The sequence below is a fragment of the Carcharhinus amblyrhynchos genome, chromosome 9, assembly GCF_965287045.1.
Source record: "Carcharhinus amblyrhynchos chromosome 9, sCarAmb.v2.hapA, whole genome shotgun sequence".
NCBI classification, from domain to species: domain Eukaryota; kingdom Metazoa; phylum Chordata; class Chondrichthyes; order Carcharhiniformes; family Carcharhinidae; genus Carcharhinus; species Carcharhinus amblyrhynchos.
In genome coordinates this window covers 57,374,153-57,390,912 of record NC_137332.1, presented here as the reverse complement: position 1 = coordinate 57,390,912, position 16,760 = coordinate 57,374,153, and the positions used below count along the sequence as shown (strand labels likewise).

The 16,760-nt window shown below is 39.3% G+C and overlaps 1 protein-coding gene across 2 annotated transcripts in view; it reads left to right on the top strand.

Moving 5' to 3' along the window:
* swt1 (SWT1 RNA endoribonuclease homolog) overlaps positions 1–16,760 on the top strand; it is a 102,642-nt gene that overhangs the window by 15,124 nt on the left and 70,758 nt on the right. For both annotated transcript variants that reach the window (XM_080195737.1, XM_080195738.1), the window contains exons 4-6: positions 5,074–5,147; positions 7,965–9,360; positions 9,997–10,062. In XM_080195737.1, the coding sequence (XP_080051863.1) occupies positions 5,074–5,147; positions 7,965–9,360; positions 9,997–10,062 (1,536 nt within the window). The remainder of the gene's footprint in view (positions 1–5,073; positions 5,148–7,964; positions 9,361–9,996; positions 10,063–16,760) is intronic.

Here is a 16,760-nt window from a genome sequence, read left to right as displayed (position 1 = left end):
GAAAGAGGGCCAGTGGATGAACTGAACTTAGATTTCCAGGAGGCATTTGATGGGGTGCCACATCAAAGATTATTGTAGAAAATAAAAACGCATTGTGTCGGAGGGATAGCAAAATAAAATAAATGAAAGGGACAGTAGTAACATGGATACAGAATTGGCTGAGTAATAGGAAATGGAGAGTAATTGCCAATGGGTATTTTTCCTGCTGGAGGAAGGTTTGTAGTGGCATTCCTCAGGGATTGGTATTGGGATCCTTGCTTTTCCTCATACATTAATGATTTAGATCTTGGTGTGCAGGGAACAATTTCAAAGTTTGAAAATGACACAAAATTTGGAAGCATTGTGATGAGGATAGTCTCAAAAGGTGGTCGTGTGGGCAGACAAGTGGCAGATGAAGTTCAGTGTGGAGAAGTGTGACGTGATGCATTTTGGTAGGAAAAATATTGTTTGCCAAGGTAAAATATGGGTTACAATTGTTATGGCGACCTGGATCTATATGTGCATAGATCATTGAAGATAACAGGACAGGTGGAGAGGGTAGTTAATAAAGCATGCAGTATCCCAGGACTTATTAATAGGGGCATAGAATATAAGAGTAAAAGGTTATGCTGAACTTATTCAAGATCCTAGCTGGAGAATTTTGTATAGTTCTGACACCACACTAGCAGGAGGGTGTGAACTCATTGGAGAGATGCCGAAGAAGTTTACCTGAGTGGTTCACGTCAGCAGTAAGCTGCCTGGAAGTGTTGTGGAGGCAGGTTCAATTGAGTCATTCAAGAGGGCATTAGATCATTATTTGAAGAGAAACAATGTGTAAAGGTATTGGGGTGGGGGGGGCAGGAAAATGACACTCAGTCATTTAGAGAGCCAGTGCAATCACACTGGTCTGAATGGCCTCCTGTTGCCCTGTTACAATTCTGTGATACAGGCATGGACAGAAGGTTGGCTAGCTAATAGTAAACAGAGTACTCATAAATGGTTCTTTTTCTGGTAGATGGGATGGTCGGATGTTACGAGTTTTGTGCTACAGAGATCAGTGCTGGATGTCAACTTTTCACATTTATGTAAATGGTTTGGATGAATGGACAGATGGTATGTTTGTTAAATTTGCTGATGATACAAAGCTAGGTAGGAAAGTAAGTTGTGAAGAGAACGTAAGGCTTTAAGGTGACATGGATAGGTGAAGTGAGTGGGGCACAGATCTAACAATTGGAGTATAATGTGGGAAATGTGAAATCGCCTTACTTTGGCAGGAAGAACAAAAAGAAAGCATATTATCTAAGAGGTGAAATTACAGTCAAATCAGCAATGGCCTTATTGAACAACGGAGCAGACTCCAACGGCTGAGTAGCCTACTCCTAATTTGTATGTTCACATGCTATCATTGTGAAAGAGTGGATAGGCAGGCTAAAAATAAATATTAGAAAGACTGATGTATTTGTTGATAAGTCAACAGGACTAGATGAGATGTATGCTTTGGTGGTGGGAAATCTTTTATAAAGATAATCTGGGACAAAATTGCTAAGTGTGGATTAGATAAGTAAAGCCAGTAAGGATTTCTTAAGGGTAAATTAACCAATTTGAGTTTTTCTGTGAAGTTAGAGAGGATTGATGGGGGCAGTATGATTGGTGTGATGTGCACAGACTTCCAAAAGATTTTGATAATGCTACATTACAGGCACGTTAGCAATGTTGAAGTGCATAGAATAAAAGGAACAGCGTTGGGGTGGATATGAAATTGGTCGAGTGACAGGAAACAGGAGTCGCAAAAACCCAGCTTGCAGGTGCAGCAGGTGGTCAGGAAGGCGAATGGGATGCTGGCCTTCATCGCGAGGGGGATTGAATATAAAAGTAGGGAGGTCTTGCTGCAGCTGTATAGGGCATTGGTGAGGCCGCAGCTGGAGTACTGTGTGCAGTTTTGGGCGCCGCACCTGCGCAAGGATATTTTGGCCCTGGAGGGAGTGCAGAGGAGGTTTACTAGGCTGATACCGGAGTTGAGGGGATTGAGCTATGAGGAGAGGCTGAATAAACTAGGCTTGTACTCGTTAGAGTTTAGAAGAATGAGGGGAGATCTCATTGAGACGTATAAGATGATGAATGGGATGGATAGGATAGAGGTGGAGAGACTCTTCCCGCTCAAAAAAGACAGTAGGACTAGGGGGCACAGCCTCAAGATAAAGGGGAGGCGGTTTAGAACGGAGTTGAGGAGGAACTTCTTCACTCAAAGGGTGGTGAATCTCTGGAATTCTCTGCCCGTTGAAGTGGTGGAGGCTGCCTCGCTAAATATTTTTAAGAAGCGGGTTGATGGGTTCTTGATAAGAGAGGGGATTAAGGGTTATGGGGAGAGGGCGGGAAAGTGGAACTGAGCCACAACAGATCAGCCATGATCTTATTGAATGGCGGGGCAGGCTCGAAGGGCTAGATGGCCTACTCCTGCTCCTATTTCTTATGTTCTTATGTTCTTATGAATGACTGATTGTTTCTTGAACTGGAGGAAGGAATATAATGGCTCCTTGGGTTGTATAAGGACACTGCTTTTGTTGATCTATATTAATGGCCATGACTTGGGTGCAGGACGCAATTTCAAAATTTAAGGATGGCACAAAATGTAGTGAAGCATGAAGGGGACAGTGATGGACTTTGAGAAGACATAAACAGTTTGGGCGGAATGGGTGAACACAGGGATGAAATTTAATGCAGGGAAGTATGAAGTGATATATTTTGGTAAGAAGAACAAGGGAATGTAATATAAAATTATAGATGTTTTAAGGTTAATGTAGGAGTAGAGGGACCTTAGACTTTGTGTGCAAATCATCTGAAGGTTGGGAAAGCAGTTAGTAGGGCAAAGTAAATTCTGGTCTTTATAAATGGAGGCATAGAGTACAAAACAAGTTGTTGTGAACCTTTATAAAACACTGGTTTGACCTCAAGGTGAGTATTGATGGGATTCTGTCTGGCTAAGGGGGCCTCGCCCACTTTTGAAGAACTAGCAAGGAATCCTCATCTGTTCTATGGGGGAGGACTGATGCCAATATTATGTTCAATTGGCCATTATTGGACCTTATCCATGATTGAGATCTACGGTGCCGGATGTCCTGCCTGCCAAGAGCTATCAGCCAATCAGAAGCTGGCAGCTTCTCATGCCACCAGCAAGAGTGGGCATCTGGTAGAAATGCACCAGATGTCAGGGATCATCGTGAGACCACAGCCCAAAGGTGTGAAGGCAGAATGGGAATCGTAGAATGGAAGTTGTGGAGAAGGGTTTAGGGAGGGATGCTTACAGGCAAGGGCAGTGAGATGGTTTTCAGCAGCACCGCCATCTTTCCAATTCTAGCACAGATTGGAGATGATTGGCAATAGAAGCAATGGTAACATGATCTAAAACTTTTTAATGCAATCCTTGATTAGGAACTACTATACTCCCTGAGCCTGTAGTCAAGGCAGATTCAGATTCATTTGTGACTTTTAAAAGAAAATTAACTGGAGAGAGAGATAGAAAAGTAGGGCTCTGTGGAAAAGGCATAAGAGTGGATGTAGCTGAAGTTGCACTTAGAGAGCCGATACAATCACAATGGGCTGAATGGTCTCCATCTTTGTTGTAGCCATTCTATGATTCTATTCCAGAGGATAACTAATGGATAAATATCGCAACTTATTTTAATGCTTACTATAATGATGAGGCACTAGTATAGCACAGCTTGGGAAGGAATGAGATAACCTGAGTCACAATCTCTGAATTCTGCAATTTGTGCACACTTCATAAATTGCTGTCTTATTTGCTTAATAATAATGGTGAGCACTAATTGAAGGGCTGGTTTTCCTGTGATTGCCTTGTGCTATTACAACAACCCAGATTTTTCTGGGTTGAATTCTCCAGCCCTTTCCGCTGGCAGGATATTCTAGTCCTGCTGAAGTCCACTTCATTCTGAATTCTGTAACAGCGGCATGGGCAAGGAATGTAAGTTGTCATTGATTTCAGCAGGGCCAGAAGATCCTGTTGGTGGCCGATGGCAAACAGCTTCTGCTGCGTGAAAACCAGCCACAGGGTGGCTGGAGAATTCCAATTTCCTTTGGCTAATTAGTGGAAGGGTTTGCAGAAGCTTAATAACCTGACATGAACCTCTTTATACTGCGGCTATTTTGTCCTCTAACTCCATTGTAAAAACAAATGCAAAATAGTCTAACAAATCTATTCTCTTATTGGTCATTATGATCTTGTCTGCATCTGTCTTTAATGGTTCCATATTAAAGATCCATGCATGGGAGAAAAGAATTGACAAGATAAATGATGAAGCTGTTTATTTGCCTGTGTGGACAAGGTAGAGCTCAGCAGGGATGTCCTGTGGTCTATCAATACTTATTCCCGAGGCTCATAAGAATGCTGCTCCCTTGAACAGGACACTGGAAGGTTTGCTGCCATGCAGCCATACCCCCCAGTAAGAAATGTTTCAGGAGAGCAAGGGAGAAAAAAAAGAACAAAAAAAATTCCTCTGATTACTCTGTCAGAAGCATTAGTTTTGCAGGAATATTTTGTTCAATTGTACACTATTTTGCTTTCCAATATTTATAGTTGAAGCTTAAACATGTTCATACGGAATTATATGTTCATACTTTTAACTAAGATTTATTTAAGGAACTCGTCTGGAAGCCAAATGTAAAATTGGCAGTAGTAATTGCTTCTGTACAATCCATAAAGAATGTGAAAAATATAAAGAACTTGGAATTAAAGCTGTTACCGAATACAAATTTATAAGTTCAACTTAGTTTAGCCACTTATGTGTCAGTATGTGGAATACTTATAATAGGCATAGCTGCAAAAGTTCTCATAAATTAATATTTCTCATTGCTCTGATATGTTTCCATGACTTTTTGAAGATGATAAACAAAGGTGATTTTCAAAATTTGTGACATGATCTTGAAGATATATTGGATTTGTGATATAGCAGCTAAAATTTTATTGGATTCTAGCTATGGTCTGTAATAAATTACAGTGAATGACTTTTTATATGTATTAATAAGATATAAAATGTTTTGAACATTTGATTTCTTACTGTTTTATATGTTGTTTATTAGATCCATCGGGAGGTAGATGCTCCGACAGCACCCAAACGCTCCATGGAAGAACAAGCCAAATCTCCCTGGCCGAGGTTAGTATTGGAGACATTTCTAAATATAAAAGAATAATTAGATAATGCATGAATGTACTACGACAAGTTTTAAGCGTTTTTTTATTCATTAATTTAATACTTTAAAATCAAGACCATAGTGGATTAATCAGTACATCAGAAGATTCTTTTGGAAAGAATAAAGACTGTTTGAACTAAATGTACCCAGTTAGGCGCTTATATTATGCTTATTTATATTAATTCAAGGTATGCTAAAATGGATTTTAAAAAATCCATTTCTTCTATATAAGTGGATCTGTTGTGGTTTTGGTTCAATTTTATGCATGTCCTCGTTGTCCCTTGTTTTCTTTTTGGCTATCACTCTTAATTTATTTTTTGTACTTTCTATTTGTAGTTCTTTCTTATTACTTTGTTTTCTGTCTTGGTTGTAAATTAACATGCTGGTTTATGAAAATATAGCAGTAGTTGCGGCATTACTCTACTGAGGCCATTGGAAGGATTTGGGCGCTGAATGTCAGAGGTGAAGTTTCATTTTGAGATGACGAATGATGACATAACAGGCCACAGTATTAAAAATCACTGTGAAATGGATGGTATTTTTCTCCCCTTCCAATTTCTTTTGCCAAAGTCTCACATCCATTTCCTCCCTTCTTTGTCCCACTGTCATTGTCAGTCATGCAATCCCCATCTTCATCCCATTTTGCAGCTTGGGACAAACCTGTTAATTCCCACTATCACCTTTTTCATGATGTTACCCCAACCAGTCACTTCCAACACCTCTGGTATCCTTTTTTTTGTACCACCCTCTCACATCAAAGAAGGTTTGAACATAGTTTTGTTTGCCAAGATTTCTGCCATCAGTACAAAAAGACACTCTACCTACCTCGCAATTCAGCAATGTCATGTATAGATTTCAGTGGGCTGTATGTCCCAATGTTTGGCTGATTGAATCAAACGGCATGTTCTTTTGGTTGTTTGTATTAGGCAATGTACAGGCTGTACCTAAACAGGCTACCATTGCAAAACCCAAAGCAAATGTCTACTTATAAACATGTTTCTACTATTGGGCAGCACTTATTGAACTATGTGTGTGTATTAATAACCACACTGACAACCAATTTAAGATGATAATTTGAGCTTATAATGTGGCTCATTTACACTTGCTAGATAGAAGGGACATACATTCACACACAGGCACTTGTTCTCTGGACAAGAGGGCTAAAAATTACCTGAGAGCATGGGGAACCTATAGTTTCCTTTTAATTTCTTCATGGTGATGCCTTGCCAACCAATCAACACCCTTTTGTCCTGTATTGTAAATTATTATGTTTGTTTGAAATTTGATATTCTTACATTTGTCCTGATGAATACAAGAAGCAAAGTGTTGGCAACATGTCTCTCCTTTCAGCAAAATCCACTGGGACAAAAGCAGCCTGCATTAGGCACAATGCAGATGGTGGAGGCAGCAGAATATCAGCAAACTGACGTTTAATGCACCAGACTGGAAAGAGTAGAGAGCAACTAGTGTAAGCAGAATTGAGTATGAATGAGGATCAGGATGTGGATTATGACATAATTTAAATGAAAATAGCATTGGTCTTTTCAGAGTAGAAAAACAGCAATGGGTGCAAACATTCACGGGGAAACAGAAAGTGAAAGATAAATCAGATTTGGCAGAAATTTAGATGGAGAGCCCTGAGCCATGGCAGAAGTGCAAATTGAAATGAAAAGTTTGATTTGCATGTGGACATCTTTTAGTTAAGAATTTGTTTGCAAACACAGTTTAAATTTGGATCTTTTTCAAAAATTCTCAACTCATGGACAAGGGACAATTTGACTTTTCTACTGAGAGCATTTGTAATTCCAGTATAAAACAAAAGATACAGTAGATGTATAATAATTACGAGGTCGTGATTGATCTATTTCTCCTCTCCAATCTCCCTTTCATGCTGCTACTCTGTCAGTGTAATCTTTACTGGAAAATAACATTTTGAAATTGTCCGCCAACTTTAGTTTGGGAAAGGACAGGACAGTGCAGATACTTGGTGGAATCTGATGAGAAACATTCCAGCTATTAGGTTGATCATATCCTACTGGTGCATCTTGTGAAATTATAGGAGTTGCCTAGCGTTTACAACACAGCTTTGTGCCAAGCCCATACTTCAAGGAGTACCTGGGGATTTCAGGTAAATCCTTTAAGGAATGTGTTGAAAAGCACAAAACACAATACAGTAAATTAATTTAATTCATTGTAGTGAAATTTGTTAATTTTTTTGAAATGTAAAAAAAATTTACACCTTAATTCTGATTATTTAGATGTAGATAAATGCAACTGGAGTGATTTCATTAGATAACCACGTTCCCCTGAGTAGTCACTCAGAATTCATTGTCTTCAGAGGTGCTTGGTGGTATTTCATTGGCAATTTTATATGTACTCTTATACAGACCCATTTTACTTGTCCTCTTTCTGGTTTGTAGCTCTTTTACTTTGAACCAAAAAGCACTGACAACAGAAAGTGCATGCTACTTGCAAGGCTTTTAACGTATTGCTCATGAATTCTTCTTGATATTGGGCATGGTGAGTTGCAGGATACTCTCCTTGGCATCCTTGTGACCTGTGTTGAACTTTGACATTTGTACTGACATGAAAGTTAAGAAAACCGCTGAAGTTAAAAATAGGCTTGTAGTTTGTTAGGTCATTAATGCATTAACACTGTACACTTGAATACTATAATTATTTTCCTGTGTTGCAAATATAGCATGCTGCTGGTCTACTCAGCGCTGAGAACATCAGGCAAGCAATCCAATTCTTAGTGTCTTTATTTTTTATTTGCTTAGGCTATCAAATTCAAAGGAAAAAAATAAATTGGAACTGGAGAGGTGCAAGAACACTCCTGCTCAAGATACAGCTTCCTTAGTGGCAACGTCGTCAACATATCCTGAAAAAAATAATTGTAAATCAAAGCGAAAGAGAAAACACAGGAAACGTTCACATGGAGAAAATAACCGAAGTTCAGCAACAGTGAAACAGGCATCCAATACATATGACTCGAGGCACGTTCCAAGTGAATTACTGAGGTGTGAAAAATGTAGGTCTTCTGAATTTTGTCGACATGCACTTAAACGCAAAGCAATGCCATCACCAGAGGAAGCAGACCTTGAGGAGTTGAAGGCAAAAGCAAGCGAACCTTCATTTGAATGCTTGCAAGCTGATTTTAAAGGCTATTTTGGCAAAATGTATGCACAAAAAGCTGCAGGAGAACATTGTGGAGAGAACAGAAACCAATACTCTTCAATAAAATCTGCAAATAGAACAAGCACTGTTCCGTATGATGAACTTAGACATTTTAATAAGAAAATTGAAAGTAGAGAACAAATAACATCTTCACTGCAGCTTCATAAGGAATCTAAATATTCAGAAACAATACAAAACTGTAAGGATTCAGGTAAAGATCTAAGAAACTTTGTAGAACTAAATAGCTCGAAGGAAAAATCTAACAACTTGGTGGAATTACACGAAAAGCCTGATAGCTCCAGAAAACCATTTGATGTGTGGAAAGTAACCAGTGCACCTCTGAAAATTGTCAAAAATTCAGGCAATTCTTGTGAAGGATCAAAAATTCTAGAATCTGTTATTTGGGAGAAGTGCAACAAAATATCTAATTGCTTGAGAGGACTCAGAAAGAAATCAAAAAAATTAGAGCAAGCCAGAAATGAGTTCAACATAGGAACAGCATCTTCTCAATTGTCCAAAAAGTCAGGAAAATCCACTGATTATTCCAAAGCCTCAGAGAGTGAAAAAACAAACAGAGTTTCTCAGGAACCAACAACTTCGCTATCATCTGATAAAAAATATAGTCAGTCATTAGGGCCCTGTGATGATTCTAAAAGCACCAAGTTGGGTCATAAAAGCAAAGGAGTGTCTGGATATCCGCAAAATCATCATCTTGAAATCATGGATTCAAACTCGCATCAGCACCCTAGATCCTTTGAAAGTATTGATGTGTCATCAAGAAGCTCTGGAAACACTAAGGAATTTGAAACCTCGAAGCAAGCTAAAAAGTTTCATAGTTTTAAAATCCTTAAAAAGGTCTATGCTACTGATGCCTTATCACAGACTATTTCTGAAAAGTTGCTAAGTTCAAGTGCTGCTCAGTTGAAGGGTAACTCTTCAGAAAGTGCTACAAAATCGTCTTTGGTACAGCAGGATCATGTGTTGTTCACAAATCAGTTGGTAATGGAAATTTATTTCTATATTTATCTGACAGAATTTAATGTCTTTATTAGTTTTTAAAATGGGTAAAACATCACTACAGTGCATCCAAATTTAAGAGGCAACTTGGGCCACAGCATTCATATTGGCAAATTACATTAATTCTCAGTGGTGTTGCTCCTGCAAAAGAAGTGAAGATGCATAATTAAAGGCAGCTTTTAAAATAGCCTAATGTCCTTTTGCAGCCTTTCCCTTGGTTAACTGCATTCATTAAAAAAAACTCCCGTACTATAAGTAATTGAATGAACACTATGATTGAAGACCTTTATCCTAGTTTATCAATCAATTATTTCCCCATATTGATGCCCAAAGTAACAACAATTAATTTTTAGGCAACTCTCCTAAGCTCATGGTGTAAATTGTATAAGAGAGTATGATTTTATGGATCAGAATAATCATATTAAAATTTAGTATTTGGAAAATGTTGAAATATATTACTTGTGCATTTAGTTATTGGAGAGAGATAGATGGTTAACATAATTGAGAGTGAGAATTTTGTTACTTGAATATTGTATGAAAAAGAAAGCTTGAAGACCACTCTGCAAGTGATTAATAATGTCCCAGTTAACACTTCCTGTTATGTTTTAATCCTTTAAGGATTCTCAAAGAGTTTGTGCATCTACCACTTTACCAGATCATGTGGATATGGATACTGATCAAAAGGTGGGTGTTTTGTTGATCTAATGTATAGTATGGGCTTTGTAGAGCTTTGGGAAAACCAGTGGAATGAAACACAACCTTACTAATGGAAAGTATTGTTGAAACTTGGGTCATTGGTATGCTAGTGGATCTCAATGTCTTCAGTGATCAGATCATTAGGTACATATAAATTTATTTTAAGTAAGTGCCTAATGTAGTCAGTAGGTAAGTAGGTTCACAGAGTATGCAGGCTCTGCCAGCACTTGTAGCTGCTATGACTGGTCCATTTAAGTTTTTGGTCAGTAGTGATAGTCCTAAAATGTTGATTTTGGTAGCGATGGAACTATTGAAGGGAGAGATGTCATGCTTTTCCCTTACCAAGCCATTATAATGCATGAATGTTATCTGTCACTTTATGTATCAAATTCTGGATGTTCTTTAGGACCTGTTCTAGGCTGACATGGGCTGCTCCATTTTGAAGGAAGCTAAAGGTATTATTTGCAAATAAGCCCTAATTCTCTCCTCACAATGGAAGGAAGGTAATTAATAATATTTGGGCATGGACATGTTTTCTTCAGGAATTTCTACACCAGTGTCCTTGCGCTTGGATTATATTTTCCAACAGCTGCAAGTATATTTGTTTCTGACAGGTATGATTGCGTCACTGAAATGTTTTCTCTTTGACCCCACTGATGATTGCTGCTTTCATTTTTTTTGATAAACAGCTCTTGCGCCCATTTTATGAAGAAAATGTGGGAAAGTATGTTTTTAAGTGCTGTTTTCTTATAGTCAACAGATTCAAAACAGAACAGCAGTTTTGGTTAATATGAATGAAATGAGATCTATGTTGGTTGCACCCCAGTTGAGAGGGGAAGCTTAGTATACAGGGAGAGAAATAAAATGGTTTGACCATAGATACCTGATGTTGAAACCATCTTTCACACTAGGTGAATTTACTTGAAGGTGTTTGTACGCAACACGGTTTCATTAAAGGGAAGTCGTGTCTGACAAATTTACTGGAGTTCTATGAGGATGTGTCTAGGGCAGTGGATAGAGGAGAGCCGGTGGATGTGGTCTTTCTGGATTTTCAGAAGGCGTTTGACAAGGTACCTCACAAGAGGTTATTGCAGAAGGTCAGGGGACATGGAGTTGGGGGTAGGGTGTTAGCGTGGATAGAGGATTGGTTGTCAAATAGGAGGCAGAGAGTGGGGGTCAACGGGTGCTATTCGGATTGGCGGATGGTGACTAGTGGGGTGCCCCAGGGGTCAGTGCTGGGGCCTCAGCTATTTACCATTTATATAGATGATCTGGAGGAGGGAACCGAGTGCAGGGTGTCGAAATTTGCTGATGACACCAAGATTGGGGGAACGGCAAATTGTGCGGAGGGTGTGGAGAGTCTGCAGAAGGATCTAGATAGGCTGGGCGAATGGGCCAGGAAATGGCAAATGGAATTTAATGTTGGCAAGTGTGAGGTGGTCCACTTTGGTAGGAAGAATGGTAGGAAGGACTATTACTTACGTGGCGAAAAACTGCAGCAGGCGACGGTGCAGAGGGACCTCGGGTTCCTTGTGCATGAGTCGCAAAAACCCAGCTTGCAGGTGCAGCAGGTGGTCAGGAAGGCGAATGGGATGCTGGCCTTCATAGCGAGGGGGATTGAATATAAAAGTAGGGAGGTCTTGCTGCAGCTGTATAGGGCATTGGTGAGGCCGCAGCTGGAGTACTGTGTGCAGTTTTGGGCGCCGCACCTGCGCAAGGATATTTTGGCCCTGGAGGGAGTGCAGAGGAGGTTTACTAGGCTGATACCGGAGTTGAGGGGATTGAGCTATGAGGAGAGGCTGAATAAACTAGGCTTGTACTCGTTAGAGTTTAGAAGAATGAGGGGAGATCTCATTGAGACGTATAAGATGATGAATGGGATGGATAGGATAGAGGTGGAGAGACTCTTCCCGCTCAAAAAAGACAGTAGGACTAGGGGGCACAGCCTCAAGATAAAGGGGAGGCGGTTTAGAACGGAGTTGAGGAGGAACTTCTTCACTCAAAGGGTGGTGAATCTCTGGAATTCTCTGCCCGTTGAAGTGGTGGAGGCTGCCTCGCTAAATATTTTTAAGAAGCGGGTTGATGGGTTTTTGATAAGAGAAGGGATTGAGGGTTATGGGGAGAGGGCGGGAAAGTGGAACTGAGCCACGACGGATCAGCCATGATCTTATTGAATGGCGGGGCAGGCTCGAAGGGCTAGATGGCCTACTCCTGCTCCTATTTCTTATGTTCTTATGTATTATATTAAGACTCATTTTCCTCCTTTAACTTCAGTCAATGAGAATGCCAATGTCTAGTTTTATTTTGCATATTAAGGCTGGCAAACAAGAATCAAATGAAGGATTCTATTAAACTATCTAATAGACAGCCTCATAGATTATGTTCTTTTGGAATCATAGTATGGTTTTAGGGCAAACCTTGGCACAGTTGATATGATGCTTGCAGCAAGACAGCTAACAAGGAAAGTGAAAAAGTAATATTGGGATCTTTACATCCTGTACATAGACCTGTCTAAGCTTTCAACAGTGTCCATCAACCTTGTCTATGGCACTTGCTCTCCAAGCTAGGATGTTGAACAAGTTTGTCAAAATCATGCACGCCTTGCACAATGGTTGGATGTGTTTGTGTCTATGGTGAGATGTCCATGGCATTTGCCATAATCAGTGGTATGAAGCAAAGATGCGTTGTTGCTTCAGTGGTATGAAGCAAAGATGCATTGTTGCTTCCCAACCCTTCAATTTCTTCTTTGCAGTCATGCTCAAGCCACCAGAAACATGATAGTAGGCATTGGGTTCTGTTCAGGGAAGCTCTGTGATCTCTCTGTTCTGTGTGCCTCCACCAAAGTCCCTGAGGCACTAAGTAGAGTTTCTGCATGTAGATTATCATGTCCTAGCTGTGCACAACAAGGAAGGCTTCTGGACTAGGGCAAACAAATTCTTGAGTGATGCCAAAAATTTTGACCTCCATGTCTGTCTCTCCAAAGCCAAGGTTACGTTTCAAGAAGCACTATGCACATGCCATGAAGCATAGGATGTAACCATTGATGACACAAGTCTCAAGATTGTTGAAAAATTCTCAGATCTTGACAGTGTGCTTTCTAGGGATGCCACTATTGTTGAACATACCAGTGCATACATCCAGAAAGCAAATTCCTCCTAGGTCCATTCCATGCTCCTGTTTGGAAACAGCATGGCCTTAAGCTGTTGTCTAAAACCAAATTCCACCAGGCTATTGTCTTTCCCATCTTGCTATTTGGCACAGACTCCTTGGTCTGCTATTGGCACCACATCAAAGCTCTGAAACTCTTCAACCAAAGACACTGAAGGTCCATCATGAGAATTTGATGACAGGACAAAATCCAAAACAATGGGTTCTTCATCATGTTGCGTTCAATGCATGGGGACCAGCCTCCAGAAAATTCAACTTAAATAGGCCAGCCGTGTCTCCTCTATTAATAACTCCAGAATCTCCAAGCAGATTTAATGTGGAGAACAACAATAACATTGCAGCCATTGGCCCATGTGGAGGGGCACCACTGAATCACTGAAATTTGGTTCAACATGATTTGAGGACCATCTGCGTCAAAATTTATAACATCCAGTGTACTTAAGAATAGTGCAACAGAAGAGGTTTTCTCTAAGCAGGAACACCGACAGCATAAACTGCCAGTTGTGGAAAGCCACGTCAATCTCACATTGAACTTTTCAGTCGAGAGGACCTTCAAGCTTGGTTATATTTGAATAGCAAAGAGTCCATCACCATGTTCCACTGAATCAAATCCAACTTACATTTGAATTCAGTCTCTGTTTAATGGAAAGCCTATATCTGGCAACTGTTCCAACCAATTCATAGAAGGCTGTGTTCTTTTCACACTGTCTTCAGTTGAAACTGATTTCTTAACATGCGTTCAAACAGATTGTGGTTTTGAATTTGCTGATGACACCAAACTAGTTGGGAATATAAGTTGTGAGGAGGATGCAAGAAAGCCTCATTAAGGGGGTTTGGACAGACTATAGGTGAGTGAGCAAAAACATGCAGCTGGAATATTTTGTGAATATTTGTGAAGTTAACCACTCTAGAAAAAAACAGACAGTATTACTTACATGATGAGAGGTTTGGAAGTGTTGATGCCCAAAGGGACCCGGGTGTTCTTATTCATTAGTCACTAAAAGCTAGCAGGTAGATGCAGCAAGCAATTAGGAAGGCAAATGGTATGCTGACCTTCGTTGTCAGAGGATTTAAGTATAGGTGCCTTGCTGTAATTCTATAGGTGAGACCACACCTGGAGTATTACATGTAGTTTTGGTCTCCTTACCTAAGTAAGGGTATATTTGGCATAGATGGAGATTCACCAGGCCAGTGCCTGGGTTGATGGTAGGATTGTTTTATGAGGAGAGATTGAGCCTCTATTCTCCAGGCTTTCGAAGAATGAGAGGTGGTCTCATTGAAACTTGCAAAATTCTTAAGAGTGTGACAAGATGGACATAGGATGTTTCCTGGCTGGTGAGTCTAGAAGCAGGGACGTGGTTACAGAATAAGGATAGGTCATTTTAAGATGAGAGGAGGAGTAATTTCTTCACATAGGATGATGAGTTTTGGAATTCACTGCTCTTGTGGGGTATAGAAGCTCAATATTGAGCAAATTGAGGACAAATCGATAGATTTATGGATACTGATGACATCGTGAAATAGGGAGATAGTAAGGAAAAATGGCATAAAGATAGATGATCAGACATGATCTGTTTGAATGGCAGAGCACACTCAATAGGCCAACTCCTCCTATTTCCTATGTTCAAATGAATATTTCAAAATTGTTGGTGTAGAGAGCTTTTGAAGTTGGTTGCTTAGTGTGAAAATAGTGAATTCCCTCTGAACCCTGTTTTTACAATTAAAATATTAGCGTGATTTGAGTTTTTATCCCGAATATGAAGTGTTGTACATGGTGTCCAGAGTAATTATACAGAGTTTAGAAGGTTGAGAGATGATCTTATTGCGACATTTAAAACTCCTGGGGCTTGACAGGATAGATGCTGAGATGTTTCCTCTTGTGGCAGAGCCCAGGATCAGTGGGCATAACTCAAAGTTAGAGGTCGCCTATTTAAAACAGAGATGAGGAGGAATTTCTTCACTCAGAGGGTAATGAATCTGTGGCATTTGTTACCACAGAGAGTTGTGGAGGCTAGGTTGTTAAATATGTTCAAGACTGAGATAGACAGATTTTTCATCAGTAAGGGAGTCAAGGCTCATGTTCAACTAATTATGCAATGTCAATTAATGTTAAATACCATTACCTTCATTAACGTTCATATTAAAAGTTTTATTTTTCATTTGGACATTATATTGAAGGTAGTATCCCTTCCTTTTCCCTCAGTTACTCACCAGAAATAAAGCCTGATTTAGGCTGCATAGTTGAGATGGTCAGCAGTAAGTGGTTCAGTGCAACTGAACAATGATGTCAGTGGTGCAAAATTACAGCATAATGTGCACATTATGATATAATTAACAAAAAAAAGTTCTCTGAACATTCAGGAGTTACAGATATGTCTGATGAAATTTGTCAATCCAGTTTTTGTTTGAAGGAAGTAGATATCAATTTAACAAGAGCAAATCATTCTATGTGAAGGGGCAAACAATTTTTAGTTAAGCAATTACTTTAAATTGTTTTGAAAAAGATCCCATGATATATCCCTTGTATGGTGATCTCACATAATCTCCATCCTATCCCTCACTGAGGGCAGCAGATCTCTCCAGGGTGCCCACTCTTGGGAAATTTTAGTACTGTTTATGATACCAAAGAAGGAAGTGGTCTTCAGTAAACAGATCTGATCATCATTTTAAAGTTAAATTGATTAAATAATTTAAAATCTATTTCAGCAATTAATTGTTTAAAGAGGCACAGAAAGTAAGTTCCCTAGTTTTAATTCTTTGTTTTAAGTGGACTTTCTTTTAGAATAAAAAAACTACTTGAATCAGTTTTACTTAAAATTCCTATCGCTGTTGTTTCCAGGGGAGATACATACGTAGAGCTTAACATTGACATTATCTGTTTTGTGTTTAAGCTACATCTATGTGTTCTAGATCACCATTTTTCAATTGTTATCTCGTTCATCGAAAGTGTTTTGACTGCATTTTCAAGTGGACCATCATTTCCATTGAAACAAACAATGACTTGATATGAATTCTAATTTGATAAAACTGTGCGTGGTGGGTAACATATAATGAGAATGGACAGTCTAATATACCGCAGCCCACAAATATACTTATCAAACTATAAATATATTTTTAAAAAGTCTGTGAAATATGGTGATTTTTTGATGTAAAAAGGGAATTCAATAATAAATTGCAGATCCATATAATATTTTCAGTTTAAGCAAGTGATGTGCATCAGGTCTTATCTAAAACATCAGACATGACAATCTGAGGTAAATATGTTGACTGGTACTCCTCACACTAAGAATTCCTACCTTGGCTTTATGTAATCTATTTGCAAGCCTGGTGAACACTGCCTCCTGAACATGTTGCTGTGCACTATTTGCACTTGACTCTGAAAAGCCGTATTTTTCCACATTAAGAACATAGGGCACAAAACTTTCTGATCCTATCTTTACATGAGCTGTGTTTATTCTAAGTTTTCTGCTAAGATTGCTTGAAACTAAGGAACAAATCTTTAGATCATGGGTTCATTT